At 42.9% G+C, this 16,447-nt stretch overlaps 1 protein-coding gene across 4 annotated transcripts in view; it reads right to left on the reverse strand.

Moving 5' to 3' along the window:
• Positions 1-2,257: 2,257 nt before the first annotated feature.
• cep128 (centrosomal protein 128) overlaps positions 2,258-16,447 on the reverse strand; it is a 42,498-nt gene continuing 28,308 nt past the window's right edge. For 3 of the 4 annotated variants that reach the window (XM_079291405.1, XM_079291406.1, XM_079291404.1), the window contains 7 exons: positions 14,376-14,568; positions 11,289-11,338; positions 10,208-10,231; positions 7,822-7,899; positions 5,633-5,746; positions 3,901-4,009; positions 2,258-3,220 (listed from right to left, as the gene is read on the reverse strand). In XM_079291405.1, coding sequence (XP_079147531.1) covers positions 3,147-3,220; positions 3,901-4,009; positions 5,633-5,746; positions 7,822-7,899; positions 10,208-10,231; positions 11,289-11,338; positions 14,376-14,568 — 642 coding nt within the window. In that variant the 3' untranslated portion in view covers positions 2,258-3,146. The remainder of the gene's footprint in view (positions 3,221-3,900; positions 4,010-5,632; positions 5,747-7,821; positions 7,900-10,207; positions 10,232-11,288; positions 11,339-14,375; positions 14,569-16,447) is intronic. The other variant, XM_079291407.1, reaches the window with a different exon arrangement.

Below are 16,447 nucleotides of genomic sequence, written 5' to 3' on the forward strand. Positions count from 1 at the left end.
TGTTTACTTCTCCTGATCTTTACCTCCTATAACAAGGTCCATCGGGGCATCTCAATAAATGAACATGTTATATTATATTATATAAGTGTTATTTACTGATTGTTTTCGTGTTGGAATACATGTTAAATATTTAACTGCCAAGTAATAATGCGTGTTTTATCCTAATATTTTTTTGCATTAAATCATACTGGGATGTTTGCTGAAATTGATAGGATGGCCCTACCTAGAACATGTTCCACCAGCCGCCACTGATTAGAACTAAATGCTAAGATGCAACTTAGCAGAGGAGCTCTTTCCTTCCACACTCCTTCTGTCCAATATCATAATGATTTACCATTAGCATTCATTAACATTCTACCCTTTCACTACTGCAATTGAAATGGAAGTGAATGAAAGTGGCATTTCTCCCATAATAAGATGGTAGGCCGACAATAGAATGGTATCCATGTGTTCCAGTTGTTGCAGCAGCCGCACAGAGAAGACTTCTTTGATTTGTTTTGAAGATTTCATCCAGAATAAGTGCAGCAGGTTATGAAGTAAAATGATAGACATGTATGAGGATCATTAAAAGAAGTTTAGACCAGACTGTATTGACATGAGAGTCAGCACCTTAATGCAGGCTGATGACATTCTCATAATTAGTAATGAACTCGTGACACTGAGGCTGTCACTATTACAGCCTCGTCACACAGGTCCTCCAGTTGATGCACAGCCGGTCGTCACGCCGTCTGCTCCGTGCGATCTACGGCTCAGGTCCTCACAGGTGATGATGACGATGAGCCTCGCGCTCCCGGAGCCAGGTTGGGTCATCCAATCAATTTCAGCAAATAGTATAATTCAATGCAAAACAAAACAAAAAAAAAGGAATCAAAAACGCATTAGTACTTTGCAGTTACATTGTTATCATTTATTCCAACACTGATATAATAAGGACATCTTATTCATACAATTCAGTGTATATATATATATCATATAAATATCATATAATAATATTCAGTATAATATGATATATAAATACCATATAATCATGAATATACAATATAAATATCATGAATATATTATAATAAAATATAAATATCATATATAGTCGAATAGAACAAGTATATTTTAAGATGCCCCTATGAACCTTGTTTGTTGGAGAAACACCCAATCAGTGCGGTGAGGAAACCTGCATGTTTTTATGACCGTTATTTGTAAAGGAACTTTGCTCTTCTGAGTGGCAAACCTCTCAATGACCTTCTTATTGAAGTCAGGCATGTCCCTGACAAGTTCCTTCTCCATGGAGAGCACAGCCAGAGCATTGAAACGCTCTTGTACGTTAACATCGATGTAGCGTAGCACAAGCACCAGCTGGCAGTGGGTGGAAACGTCTGTCGTCTCGTCTGCTTGAATGGCGATAAAATCAGCGTTCTTTACTTCCTCCAGAATGTAATCCCTTACAACCGACAGCATGCAGTCCAACAGCTCATTTTGTACAGTCTTCGACGTCCCTTTAGAAACGCTGGCTGTCTCCAGGTGCTCCTCCAGCACACCGTCGAGGGACGCAACTAAACCCACCAGTCCCTTGAACACGCCAGGGTCTCGTCATGCCCACGCAAAGCCAACTCAAAAGCCCCACAAAACTTGACACAATCAATTCTTTTTGATAAAATGTGCCGGTTTTTATCCACCTCCTCGTTGTGTTTCTTTACCGCGAGCCGGTGACCGTGGTCCAGCTGGGTAGCGAGAACACGCGAGATGAGAACTAGACACGAGCCCTGGCGATGGCCATGGATGGTTGAAGAACCAGTGTCCAGATGAAACTGCGGTCATGGGAACCTGTGAGGCGAGAAAGCACAAATACTCCGGGGAAGAAGTAAAGTTAGTAATGAGCATTAATGGGACATCAATGCATACAGACAGAGGTGAAGAAGAGGGGCGTGGGGTCACCGTTCACCAAGCAGGGACTGACCTTCGATCGGCGGTCTCTAGCCCATGTCGATGTGTCCGGGCTGTGCCTGCAGTGTGTGAATGTTGTGCTGATGGGCAGGGAGCACCTTGCATGGCTTCACAAGCAGCTTTAATCCGTCAGCCATCAGGACTCCTCCCTCCTCACATGACACTGACATGCATTACCACAACGCTGTCTATTTATAGATTTGTGCTACAGAGTAGTGTCACTGTACAGAAGACAAACTCGTCCGGCCATCAACAATCAAATTACTTTTATTTGCCATTTTAACGACACACCTTTCCAAAGTACTGCACGAAGTCTCGGAGCACACGGCTCCAACGAGACGATTTAACTGAGAAGTGTTTACACAGCAGGTACTGCATGTGTTTACGTCTTTGAAGTGGCGCAGCTCCTCTCTCATGTGGCTTTTGGTTGTTCCCTCCGATGAAGGACTTTAGCAAACAGCAGAAGATCTGCCAGTGGGAGAAGCTGGAATCTCAGCTGCGGCAAAGCAAACACTTAGCTCTGAAACGAAGGAGACATCAAGTGTGCGCTGCTGATAGAACCAGACGTTTGGCCGCATGGGGATTCACTCACAGTGCATATACCTTCACATTAAAAAAATAGACTTCTATTTGTGCTTATTGAGTCTTTTTTTTACAAATATATACTGCATGAAACAAAAAATATAAAGCCATAATGCAAATCGGTGAATACATTAAAAGAGATGTAAAAGCAGATATTCATTTTCATGATGTCAGTAAAAAACTAAACTACATGTTTTGAAAGGCACCAGTGTTGTTTGAGTGGAGTAAACGTTTGAGCACAAACACATTGGCATGATAATAATAATACACTAAACAATATTTGAAACAGCTGTTAACAGTTAAAATATAACTATGGCAAGAAATGAAATCGTAAAACTATTTTGGTATGAATATTTTTTCAAATCTATTAAATACATTCAATTCAGGTTCTTAAATAACATCTAAACACTTTACAGTATTTTCTCCTTTATAGTGTCCAAAGTCCAGAAAGGTGGAGGTGAAGCCTGCCTCACTCCTCTGCTCTTGAGCACCTTCAGTGACTGCCCGGTTGAGGTAGAGGAGGATTAGTGTTGAGTGCAAAGCTTCCTAGTACAGTCAGGTTGTTTCTTTGTTCTGCATGAGCAGCAGGTAGAATCAGAGACAGATGAAGGCTCACTGGAGTGGAGCTAATCTGTGAGGGGTCTGGCCCCGTTGACTGGGGAGTCATCCAAGTCTGAACTGGTCAGCCGTTTGTGAGGAGCTGTGGTAGAGGCAAAACAGAACCAGTTATATCCCCGTCCCCGTTTCTCAGCCAGTCACAGCCCACAATGTGGGAGTACGTATCCACTCCGAGTGTTAATGGATCTAGTCCAATCCACGTGGGCCCTCAATGATTCCTGTCACTGCCAGAGTACTCCTGAATACATGTGATAATTGTATATTAACACCAGTGTTAAGTAGCCATAGAACTACTTTGGCCAGTACACTTCCTGGAGGTAAAACAGACACAAAGCCACAGAACGTACGCTCCTCTCACGCTGAACCAGACATCTGTAAGCAGCTTAGCAAAGAGCTACAAGTGATTTTGGCTGAGAGCCATGGGCAGTGATACAGACACTCTCAGAGCACTGATGGAAAGTTTGAGCGCTGTGTGCCATGTTGAAATACTGAAGAGAGAAGTGAGAGTGCTGTAAGACGGCCACAGTGTCTACAGCCTCATGTGTCCATCACAAAGCTACATCATGATGTACTGTACTGTGGAATGCAGCAGTGACCTGGATTGTCATTCTAGTCATCATTGTGCAGACTTGTGATAAACCATTAAACAAATACTTTTGTACGTTTTCAAATGATCTGGCAACACAGAGGTTGAGTACCAAAGCAGCCCTTAGACGAGCTGTCACAGCACAGGGTTTGTAGCAGCAGTGCGTAAATGCTCACACAGTGTGTCAGATCTCAGCGAGCTGCTCAGGAACATGCCGGGCTCTCTGACGGAGGAAGAAGCAGCGGCCAGTCTCAGGCTCCTGGAAGTGGCGTCCAGCTTCTCGTCCTGGAAGACAGGAGGACACGGTCACTGACACAGTGAGGGTCTACAGCCATGCTAGCAGCACTGTGATGTCACGTATAGTCTGAGGACACAAACAAGTCAGGACAACAGACTCATCATGTACTCGTCCATCTCAACAATCATTGGGTGCTTTGCCATGAAGTGTTCATGCCGAAAGACTTTGGTGATCCTCTGACAATCAAACATCTCCACATCTACGAGATGCAGTGGCACAAACTGTGCAGACACCACGGCTGCTCCACAAAGTCTCAGAGGTTCCTTTTCCAACGTGGGTCAAACACTCGCGTGTCTACTTTAGTCTTGTTTACCCGCACATGACCATATTATGCATTCATTATGTAATTAGTAATACTGGCAATTGCCATCTTCACTTGTGTGCTAGCATTTAAGTCATGATGTGAAGATGCAATGATTCAACAAACTGAATGAACATTAGTGTCTGCGCCACAATCTATTAACAATCCATCCAATAATGGAGATATTAGATCTGTCTGTTGGTCCAACGTGTTAGTGACAGACTGACTGAGGGTGAAGCCACATCCCTTTGGCCGTGGGCACATTTCACAACGTAAAACTACACATAGTACAAGCATCAATGTGAACAGCTCTGTAGAATGCTCAAAGCAGCTTAAGATGAGAGTTGTGGGCCAGATTTGGATGCTTTCTTTAGCATCCCAAGAGCTCTACATAATGATAAAATATTCAGTTTGGGAAGAGTCCCTCTATGAAAAGTGTGGGCCTGTGTATGATAAGCTTCTTCTACAGACATTTATTTGCCTGTAAACATGGCGACACAGCCTGAGCAGACATCTCTTTATACTTTGGGATTCTGTTGCAAGGCCCGCCAAGTCACTGTTGTCTCTTCAAGTTTGACACATATTACAGATTCCATTTATGCGGTGTTTATGAATCATTAATGACAGGACAAACACTGAGCCTGTCGGAATACTCGTGGTTCAAGCAGAGACGCACGTTTACATTCAACGTCGAAGCGGCTTGTTGTTGGCATTGCTGACTGTGATCAAGACATTCCATCCATCCCTTTTCCTTAAACAAAGCCCGGGTGTGCAGCAGCCATTACGCTAATGTAATCGCCATTTATCACTCAACACAGGAGTCATTTGGCAAACCAACGGGGTAATCTGGCAGATTAAAACCATTTAAAAAGTGACGGTATGGCTGTTTGGGGGAGGCTGATGGCAATCAGCTGTCAACAGTGATGTCTTGATGGCTCCCATGACTGCTTCACAGCACAGAAGAGGACTGCAGCTGCTAACAGAGACGGGTAACGTTCAGGTGTTGTTTAAGCGTACATTTGTGCCATTGCTTGAGCTTTCCCACTCTGCCCATCCATGATGCATTACCAGCATGTGGAATTATTCAGTTATTCACACAAGTTGCAGATGAGGTGCTTTGCACACATCGGCTGTGGTGTGGGCGAGCGAGACTCATAAATGACTCAAAGTCAGGCTATCCTGATCCAAACGGCTGCTGTTTGAACAAAGCATGGCAATTAGTGACTGAAATAGAAAAGGTGTGGGTTGTTGTTGGGAGAACAGGCTCTTGAAAGGCATTATGAAGCACATCTGTGTGTGTTAGTCCTACTCTGTACTCCTGGATTCTGCGTTTGGACTCGTCCAGCTGGTGCTGTAGGTCCCAGACGATCTCTTTGTATTTGGTGTAGCGCTGCTCTACCATCGCTCTCTGCTGCTGTGACTCCTGTTGGCACAAAATGGAGGCTGTGTCACTATAACCACCCGCACAACAGACACGGCTGTCTGTTAACCAGGCCAGAGGGACAGAAGCCGGAGCTTATCAATAGTCTGAGCAGAAGAAGACTGAAATGAATGAATAGCATTGATTCATTGGAGCAGTGTTTTCTACATGGTGCTACTTTGAAGTCTCTTCATTCTTTCACGTGCAAACTGTTAGAAAACGGGGTTGCCAGCCAGCTCACTGCCCCTCTATCTTCTTGATGACGCTACTGAAACTGCACAGATTAAAGTAACTAACGCCAAGATTTTAGTTGCAGTGAACTCTGATCTTTGTATGCACTCCTTAGAGCAGGGAGTGCTGATCCCTGGTTCCACAGGGATCAGCACTCAGCGGTTAAAAAAACACATTACAATGTGACACTGCTATGCAGATCACTTACACACACGCATCGTCCTACAACAGCCATGATTCCTCCAAGCGCGTTGGATTACAGATGTGCTTGTCAGAAGTCACTGGATTCGATCCCTCTCTTCCATTTGAGTATTCAACACAAACTGCCCTCTTCCACCTTCTTAAAATAGCCCAAATACACACCCCGACAATAGACTACTGTGATGCACTTTCACTTTCTCTATAGACAGCAATAAAAGGTCTCAAACTGGTCCAGAACGCAGCTGCCAGAGTCCTCACCAGATCTCAGAAGTTGGATCCAGTCCGTGTGTCTTAGTGTCCTTGGGCCAGATACCGAGCCTCATATTACTCCTGGAGGCGGTGCCATCGTTGTGTGAGGGTGCATCAGTTTAGATCCTGATAGGCAGGTGACACCTTTCATGTGACTGTTTGTGTGTGAATGAGTGAATGTTGACATGTAGTGTCAGCACTTTGAGTCAAGACTAGAAAGGTGCAAGTCCATTTACCATCCATTACCCAAAGGCTTTACATGTGGCTCACTCATATGTCTGCAGTCTTATTTCCTCATATACTCCATGACCCTCCTTTACAGTCCCTTGATGCTGGTTCAATGTTCCCTCTACAATACTCAGAACATTAATATAGCATCAAACACCTATTGTCTCGGTAAAGATAGAGTGGATTAATGTCTACCTGAGCAGAGAATGAATCTATCTCCCTCTATATCCCCCTCCAGTAAACATTGTTCGCTCTGTCAGCACTGCTAGCTGCTGGCTCAGTGGTCGCCATGTTGAGAGCTGTGTGGAAGCAATATATGCTCTGAATTTAGTGTTGAGCACCGTTAACCATTCCTTGAACTCTTGGTGGTCAAGCCTTTGCAGAGTTCTGCAGATACTTGTAAATCCAGGATGGTTTACCTTGTTGACAAGTAAGCAACCTACTCCAGTCCTATTACGTTATACTGTATGATCTTTGGTGGAGAAAACTAAATCTACTCGTGATGAACACCATCTCCTCCATGGATGTCACCCCCGGCCCAACAGCTAAAGTCAAGAAGAAGCTTCCTCAGCCATGTCCAGCCCCGAACAAAGTCTCGGGAAGAAACCAGAATCCAACTCTGGAGGGAAAAGCTTGAGAATGACCCTCCTCCAACTGTCATGGGAATACCCCCCACTGAAAACCTTCCCCCTGGCCCAGAAGCCCCATGGGCTCAATGGTAAACACTAAACCGCCTGAGAACGAGAACGGGACGATCAACAGCTGCTCTGGTCAGATGGGGCTACAAGGCTGGCCCAACCAGCTGTGACTGTGGAGAAGCAGACCATACTATGGAGCACTGCCTTGTCTGCCCTCCACTACCCAACCCGCAACTCAAAAGACCTTGCCGTGTTCAATAACAATGCAAAGGACTGAGTAAAGAAATGGGAAACTGTCATATAACCATCACGCTTCAGTGAAACGAAAAGAAGAACCTTTGGTTTTAAAGTTATTCTTTGAAGTGTCTGTTGTTCACTGACTTGTAGAGTCAGCAAGAGACTCTCTGGGTAATGTGGACTTTAATTCAACTGAAGTTGAAGTTTCGCTGCACCCAAGGTTGGTGATTCGAGGGAAAAAAACCAACATATTTTATTACAGAGAAAAGTAATCTAGGCTTTAACTGGACCCACCTCCAAATCTTTGAAGTTCTCCATCAGACATTGTTTCTCTGGAATTGAGTCCAAGTGGTCCAGGGCTACTCTGGTGTTCTGGAAACATAAAGTCAGTTCATTTACATCACGATATTCGTTTGCATTGTCTGACATTCATATTAAGTCATTTAACTGCATCCATTTCAATCCACACAACTACACTCATGACGAACAGCAAAGAGATTTAACGGAGAATCAATACAATATCTGCATTGTGCTGAAACCATAAAACATATCTCAAGAGATTCTTTGGATGAGAGGTTCTAAAAAACCAGGAGACTGAAATCAGGAGGATATGCAGGAGACTGTAGCTCACAGCATTGAGCCCACAGATACTGTTTTAGTGTAATAATTGTATTCATCAAACACCATCAATTACCATTTAAGGGGCAAGCAGAAAGCATGAAGCAACAACAAAAGAGCAAATGGAGAATTATCCACAGGTTAATACTGGGGCGACATCACAATTCGCTTAATCGTCTCTCCCTTTTCCTCTTCCTCACTCCTCCTTCTCACTTCAGACTGAGGGAATGATGAAAGTGAATGAGAAGTCCATCCCAGTCGAGGGTCACCTGAAGCAATGCTTACTGATGACGGCTGCACAGCTGGATCAGCTGTCCGTGGGCTTGAACTGCACACGTTACTGATGCCTTTGTATTTGCAGAGATAATGGGATGAACTACCCAAAGAACAAGGGAGCACAGCTGATGTATCATTCATGTCAGGAGCATATATTGTTCCTTTAAAATAAACTGTATGATAAGCATTCACACATGCACAACAAACCTGCATTTAGACGGTGTATGGATCAAGTGCATTTGTAAATATATATGACTTTGTATGCTGAAACACTTCAACACACTATCTACAATGTTGGGAGAACTCAATGCAATATGTTGACAAGATGCCATTATTGTCAAAAAAAAAGCCAAAGTCATTGATAACATAAATATAAGTTGTGTTTTTCTGTATGTTCCAAACACTCAGTTTATCTACAGCACTTAAATGTATCATGTTGAGCCACAACATTCTTATCCACTAGTGACGCTATGGAGCAATGTTTCTCTAGAATGTGCCAATGTTGTCTCACTCTCCAGTAGTTTGTGATGGTAATGCACCAAGAAACTGTAGTTGTAATACGCAAACATTAGCAGTGAACAAAATGTATGTAAATAAAGCACAATTGGAAATATGAAAAAAACACTTTGCAAATGTTTAACAAGGAAGGAAACTAATTTAACACATTTATTAAACCTCAAGGACACAAACAATGCGATTTAGTGTGAAAATAACTCCACACGGCACCTTTAATTCAACGCTTGCGTGTCACGTTGCCTCCTCCTACCTCTGAAGCTCTTCCAGAGGTAGCGTATTTAGCCATGTGTTGATGAATTGCAGATTGATTGTAAAATACTGAGGATATGGATAAACGGTAGAAAAGTGGTTTATGCTGTAAAGGTATGATGGATTAAAAAGGCCTGCCGACTGCAATCAAATCAGGCATGTTGGGGAAGACCTTGTAGCGTCGGCCTTAACCACGTGGCTACAGGAAGCAGCCGACACATTCCCTATTCAAACTGCATAGAAACAGACATGATGTCATAATGTCAAAAGCTATCTGAGGACTTTGTTACAACACACTCAATCTTTCATGAAGATGAAGTAGCTACTCCAGCTCCACTCCATTCTATTCATCCCTCCACCGCATGTTTCAATGGCCTTCCCATTCAGATGGAGCGTTTAAGCATCAAAAGAAGTGGTCGTTACAAGGCCGCTGATGCTGCACTGATGTACGAGTGAGACTCGCTGGTCCATCCCCACCACCGATGCATCCTGCCGCTGTGCTGGAAGCAGATAGTGGTCCGAGCTCTTTCCTCTTCTTTCTCACAACAGCTAATTGGAGGTTGGCCAAGCGTGCTACATAATTGTGATGAATGGACAGTTTTACTTATTTATTTTTTCAACAGGGTAAGAAGAGCTTGGGCCAATATAACCGTTCAGCGGTGCTAAGTAATTTGGGGGTAACGTGTAATAGCTGATTAAGGACATTAGTGGTGACCAACAGCAGCTTGGATGATGATGTTAATACTGTATTGTCAGTACAGCTCGGTTCTTAACCCCATCAACAAGACTTATGATGATTAACAGAGCTGTGAGCCTTGACTAAAGCAATCATTTCTAACCCAGGGTCAGCCTCTATGGGTTTGCTAAATAAACAGAGCCGACACCGCAGCATCGAATCATACCGAGAATCAGCACAACTTCTATTCTAACAACTCCAGGGCATCTCATTCCGCCACCTTTTCTAAACCTGAATTTACATACAGCTGTTTTCATCACTTTGATTCGAGAAATAAAACCTTACCATCTCCAGATCCAATACACGGTCCTGAAAAGACACACAAACACAGCAATGTTGCTTTATATGCATAGAAACCTTAAGAACCAATTCCAAAGTAATGTTTAAGCTAACCAAATGACTCCAGATAACTGCTCATAACGGTAGATTAGCAGAGAAATAGAGTGTGCCAACAAGGAAGGAAAATACAGGGTCTCCGAAGAGTCTGTAGCACACAAGCTTCTCATCACACACACACACACTCAGAGACACACACCGCTCTCACCACTCATCCAGCTCCTGACTGATGTTCCCTCTCTAATGATGCATAAGTGATGCTATGCCTCTTATCTGCCACTCAAACACACACCTGCTCTACCCCTCTGCCTGTAATGTGTTGATGGTTTGTAACAAGGCTACTTTCTTTCCCTCAGCCCACCCGTCAACAATTTTAGATTTTTTTTAACTCGTCAGCGTCCCTCACTCTGTCTTACCTCTGTACATCTCTCTCTCTTCATTCTTCATCATTAAAAGCTTGGCTGGGTCTGAGAGGGCTGATTAATTGCATGCGAGCTCTGGCAGGTGCCATCATGCAGCCACAGATGGGACCCCGGAATCCAACACACACACACACACACAAAAATGCTTAGCAGACATTTTAGTGTGTGTGTGTGTGTTTGAGTTTGGCTGTTTAATGTCGAGTAAAGGGTCGGTGAGGCGCTGGGGGCCAGTTCAATCCAGACTAGGTGAGTTGGTGGTCTGCCAAGTGTAGATGCTGCTGTACTGAGAGACAGAGACAAGGCCTCTGGCGGCTTTTAAACACCAAGGCCTCGTGTCTGCAGTAATTAGCTACTTGTCCAAGCAAGGCTGCAAGCAGTCTGTCAGGCCCACGGCTGTGCATCACATCACAGGACTCAGAGGACTCAGAGCCCAGCAGTTGCACAAAAAAACCCCAATAAATAAGCAAAGAAGAATTTGAAGTAGATGTGGGGTATAAATAAAAATCGTACCAGCTGTCTCTTTTTGGCAAAATAAGGCCAGCTGGATATTAAAAAAGCCCCACACATGAACAAACAGATAAGGATGGATGAAGATATAACATGCTAACCTGAAGGCTCCTCATTTCCTCCTCTTTCCTGCGACTCCTCTCCAACAGCTCTGAAAGACACGTGACTGTTGATGAGTTGAGGCAGAGCTACATGACCCAGTGTCAAAGGATCCCACTCTTTGTTTTACAGGCGTTCTCTGTCCCAATCATTTCCTATGACATTGTCATAGGAAATGTGTCATTTGTCATTTGTATTATTGGAAAAATAATATTGGAAAAATAGAGACATGGATTTGAAACTGTTGAGAACATTTTTAGCCACATTTATACTCGTTCATTTATTATTGCAAACTTTATTCTTCATATGTTGAATTGCATGCTTGCCCGTAGACAAAGGTCAAGGAAGTGACCCTCGTAGCAGATGGTTGTCCATTTGTTAGATTTGGCAGCAAATGCTGTTTGGAGTTCACAATCTCCTCTTGATGAACACATACATGAACATTTGATTTCAGCTCAATAACAACGTGGAAGGAGCTACAGCAGTGAACAATGTGGCCATGAGTAATAATAGAGAGAAGAGTCCGGTTACAATGGCTAACTGTACCAATATGGTTGGAAGGTGCTGATCCGCTGGTTGCCAAGCAGCTCATGAATGAGTCAGTGAATGTGAAGCGAGAATGAATCGACTGAGGCCAACAAGCTACTAAGAGAAGAGCGTGAGTGACCTGTCGGAGCCACCGTTGTGTTCCTTTACACGTTCAGCCGACTAAAGAGGCTTCAGGTTAAGATAACGTGGAGATTTATTCGTCTGTATTTTACCTAGTTTATAATACTTTAACGCTAAACGAATGCTGGATAATGTCACAACCAAACTTTTCTTCACTTCCCTGCAGATCTACAGGAACAGAGCTACTCTGACATTACAACTCAAACAGTGAAAGACTGACACACTAACTCAAAATACCTCCACTCATTAAATCCATGCTCTACTTCATAACCAAGGTGGTTATTTCAAAGCAAGCAACCGATTAGCCTGTTTGGAACTGACCTCCGCTTAGTGTATTTCACTGATGTTTGTGACCGTGAGTAGAGTCATCGAGCTGCCTGTTGTTTTCAGGGGCAGATCTAGTGATTTGGAGGCCCAGACAAATGCTGCCTTGCTTTGCTTTTGATTTCTTTATGAGGAAATGTTGGTATGTGGAGTGGTAAAGGTTTGTTTCTAAAGTAAAACTATTAATACTTCACAGTGAAAGTGCATTCAAATGTTTACTTCAAGTTGAGAGTGAAGGAGAGACGTTATGAGCACAGTGTGTTTAAATGTGTTCAAGGTGGAGCTTTACATTCTAATAAGATGCTGGACAGTTCAATGAATAATAAAACATCATATTTCAATTGTTATATTTTGTGAGTTAAATCTGAATCTGTGAGGAATCTAACATTCAGGTAAATGTACTACAATATTTTCTTCTGAGGTAGAAGTACAGAGTAAGTAGTACACAGTTGAGTTGCATACTTTGTGAGTGCTTTGACTGGAGTTGAGAATTATTTCTTTCCAAAATATCTGAGACATTGTAAACAATAAATATCTAAAACAAAGTATTTGTGCCATTGCATGGGGTCCTTAGCAGTTGTTTACATTATTATAAGTGAATCACATTCACACAGATACATTCAGCAACAGTGGACCTTATTATGTGAATGGACCCCACCGTCTGAGCCCAGCTCCACTGATAGTGGTTACACCATCCTACCAGCCAAACCCATTCATAGGTCAACTTCTCCTGCCAACAACTAGTCCCGGTCACGAAACCTCCAGCACACCAGAGAAAAGCTGCCCATGTAAAGAAAGCAACTCATCTCAATGTGTTGGACTGCTTCAAAGACACTGCTGTGAGAGGATTATTTGTCCAGAAACACAAACTCTGCTTGTGTTTGTTGTTGATTGCAACACGTTGTTTTGAATTACAATCACAGGTTCTTTGCTGAATGAGCTGTTGAATCAAAGGAATCACTTCATTCAGCAATAGAGTTAGCACTTATTACGCAAACGCCAAAATATTTATTCTGCTGGGCATTCTGCTGAACAGCATGAACTTTAACTGTTTCAATACAACGGTGGCAACATAGCATGGGAATAAGAAAAAACATTTGAGCTGTATTTATTGTCATGAAATATAATAATACATGGACTGTACTTGTTTACATCATTGCAAGTGATGGAAAGTGATGGAAAACACAGACTGCAACCGCAATCTGACAGTAATGAATTCACTGTGAGACAAGTACTGTACATCACACAATGTTCTACAGAGTGCTGGCTTTAACAGTTCATCTATGAGATGAGCAGAGAAGTAAGGAAAGTATATCTTATGAGGATTATCCACTCCAGCTGAAAAACACAACGACACGATGGACAGTGGATTGTCTCTGTCCATCTCTAACTATACCTCTCTCTATGCTCTCTGTGTCCTTTAAACTCTCTCTCTCTCTGTTAATGGAACACAACTTAGGCCCATTTCCCTGCATTGTTCAGACGAAGCGCTAAAACAAGTTGTTCTTCCTCTGGCAGTTACAGCTCATTAGGAGAAATTCACTCAAAAATGGGACTCGAGGCGAGAAAAAACAAATTCATGTTCCACAGAAGTTCTCAAAGTTCACACACATTAAGATGCTTTTTCAAACATTTGTAATGATAAACAGACAGGCCAGTGTGCACGGCCTAAAAAAACAACGCATCAGATGCAAAGGGAACAGGCACAGGCAGCCATTTTAACAAGCACCAGTGACAAAAAAACCTTCAGTCACTTAATTAGTTACTGCTTTTAATGACGGTGTGTTTCAATTCAATTAAGAAATAAAACAGGAAGTCAACGTGACTAGGTTCAATCAAAACCACTATTGGTCCAACAGTCAAGGAATAACTCCATTTCCATTGAGAGCTTGCTCAGTATTCACGCCTAATTAGTCTCCTATGATGCTGTTGTATGGCGTGGTTTTGCTTTGATGGCGATAGTACCAGCGCTGGAGCAAAACAAACACCACACTAATCTATACCCACATATCATACCCTGCATTCACGCTTGCTTCCTCAGAGAAATCAACACAAAGGTATGTTTTCTAATTAATAAACAGTGTTTGTGTACGTACCTCTCTTTTCAGAGCCGAGGGAGTGCAGCAGCTTCTCCTGTTGGTCCAGGCGCTGCAGGAGAGCCATCTGCTCTGAGTCCCGGCTCTGCCTGAGGGCCTTCAACTGATCCCTGGTCTGTTGTTGCTGCTTCCTTAAGCACTGCTCTCTTGCGGTGCCCTCCCGCACCTCCTCACACAGCCAGCGGATCTTGGTCTGGGTGGTTAAGTGAATACAAAATCAATGGGTTGAAGTAGGATGGGCTTCACTGGTACGTATATGAATTGGTACATATAGTAAAGGTTTTAATCAAGACTTAAGGGGATCAGGGCATTAGGAGGGGGAACTAATACACTACGTTTTAAGACAGTCTGTCAGCCAGGCGGCAACCTCCGGTTCTCAAAAGTGAAGCTAATGCGGAAGTTTCTTAGCATGTCCACCAGGGGGCGACTCCTCTGGTTGAATAGAAGTCTATAGAAAATGACTCTACTTCTCTCTTGATTTATTACCTCAGTAAACATTGTAAACATGAGTTTATGTCTCACTCTCTAGTTTCAAGTCTTCTTCAATACAGCATGATGTTCATTTAGTACATTATGGTCCATTTAGAGTCAAACAGACCATAAAGCAGGGGATGCTTTAGGGCGGGGCTACACAGTGATTGACAGGTCTCTACCAGAGCTGTATACAGTGTCTCTAAGTCACTCCTCAATCAAAATATGGTCACTTCCGTTCATTGGTTGCAAAAAGCCAAGATAGCGACGGCCGTAATCCAAGAGGGCGACAGACAAAACTCTGAACTCGAGGCTTCAAAACGGCAGTCCACAAACCAACGGGTAAAGTCATGGTGACCACGTCAGTGCAAATGAGTGGAAGTAAGTCACCTTAACTGTCTGATATAAGAAAAGCAAAACAGAATTCTGTTTTCCCTTCAAAGCATCCGAATTGCTCTTCTATCTAAAAGGTTCTTTGCCCCAGTGTAGGGCTGGGCGATAAATCGATTTAATCGATTAATTCGAATGTGTGCTTTAAGGCGATGTGTTTTATTGAAAATCGAGAAAATCGCCCCCACCCCTCCCCCCGTTGGGTTCCCGTAGTTGAGTGCGCGCGCATTGTTTACAAACGAAAACAATGGCGGCCAGCAGTGAAGCTCTCGTTCTTAAGAGAGGGAAGAATGTGTCTTCGGTGGTCTGGAAATGGTTCGGGTTCGTGTCATCTGACACAGAACAAACAGCCTCAAACAGAGGCATGCCGCCGAGTGGGAGAAGTGTTGCGGAGGAGGGAGCAGGACCGCGGGAGCACAAGCGACGCTGTCTTCCTGGCAAAAAATATTTAGAAAAAACATGCACTACTGTTTAATACTGTTGGTTATGTTGTGAATGCACTTGATTTTGTTTACATGCACTTATTTACTGTGCACAATATGTTATGTTGATGTTAGATCAGATGTTGGACTTTTGAAAATGTGAATGGTAAAGGGTCACATACATTTTATTTCATGCTGTGTTTGTATCAGTGTATTCAGTTAGAAAAGCTTACTGTCAAAAGTTACATTTGCACAGTTGTTTACAATGGAAGGCTACTATTTAATGCCATTTAATGTTATCTTTAATTTAATTTTATATTTAAATGATTCAGGCAAACAAAAGAGTGACCAAATACTTTTTGTATACTACAGGCACCTTTCTACAATGTTCAGGTTTTGTTTGCACTTTATTTTTATCAACCTACGAGGGAAAATCATCACAAAATAAAATAAAAAATTGTTTTCAACAGCTTCTGTCATCTGCAAAAATTTGTGGGGGGAAAAATCGATTTAAATCGTGAATCGGATTTTTTGTAAAAAAATCGGAGATTTTATTTTTAGGCCATATCGCCCAGCCCTACCCCAGTGCCATCCAGGCTGCAAGTTTACTATCCTCTGGAAATCTCTTCGAACACAAAACATCATTATTTTATCATTTTGACCATGGTGTTAAACTCTCTGCTCAGAAAAGAGTCAAAATGAGTGTGCTAAAAGCTCCGTGGCCCAGTCAGAGTAGTGTGGAGCGTACAGTCAGCAACAGGGAATGTAAATGAGTTGAAGGGTTGTTAC

The sequence above is a fragment of the Melanostigma gelatinosum genome (assembly GCF_949748355.1).
Source record: "Melanostigma gelatinosum genome assembly, chromosome: 19".
NCBI classification, from domain to species: domain Eukaryota; kingdom Metazoa; phylum Chordata; class Actinopteri; order Perciformes; family Zoarcidae; genus Melanostigma; species Melanostigma gelatinosum.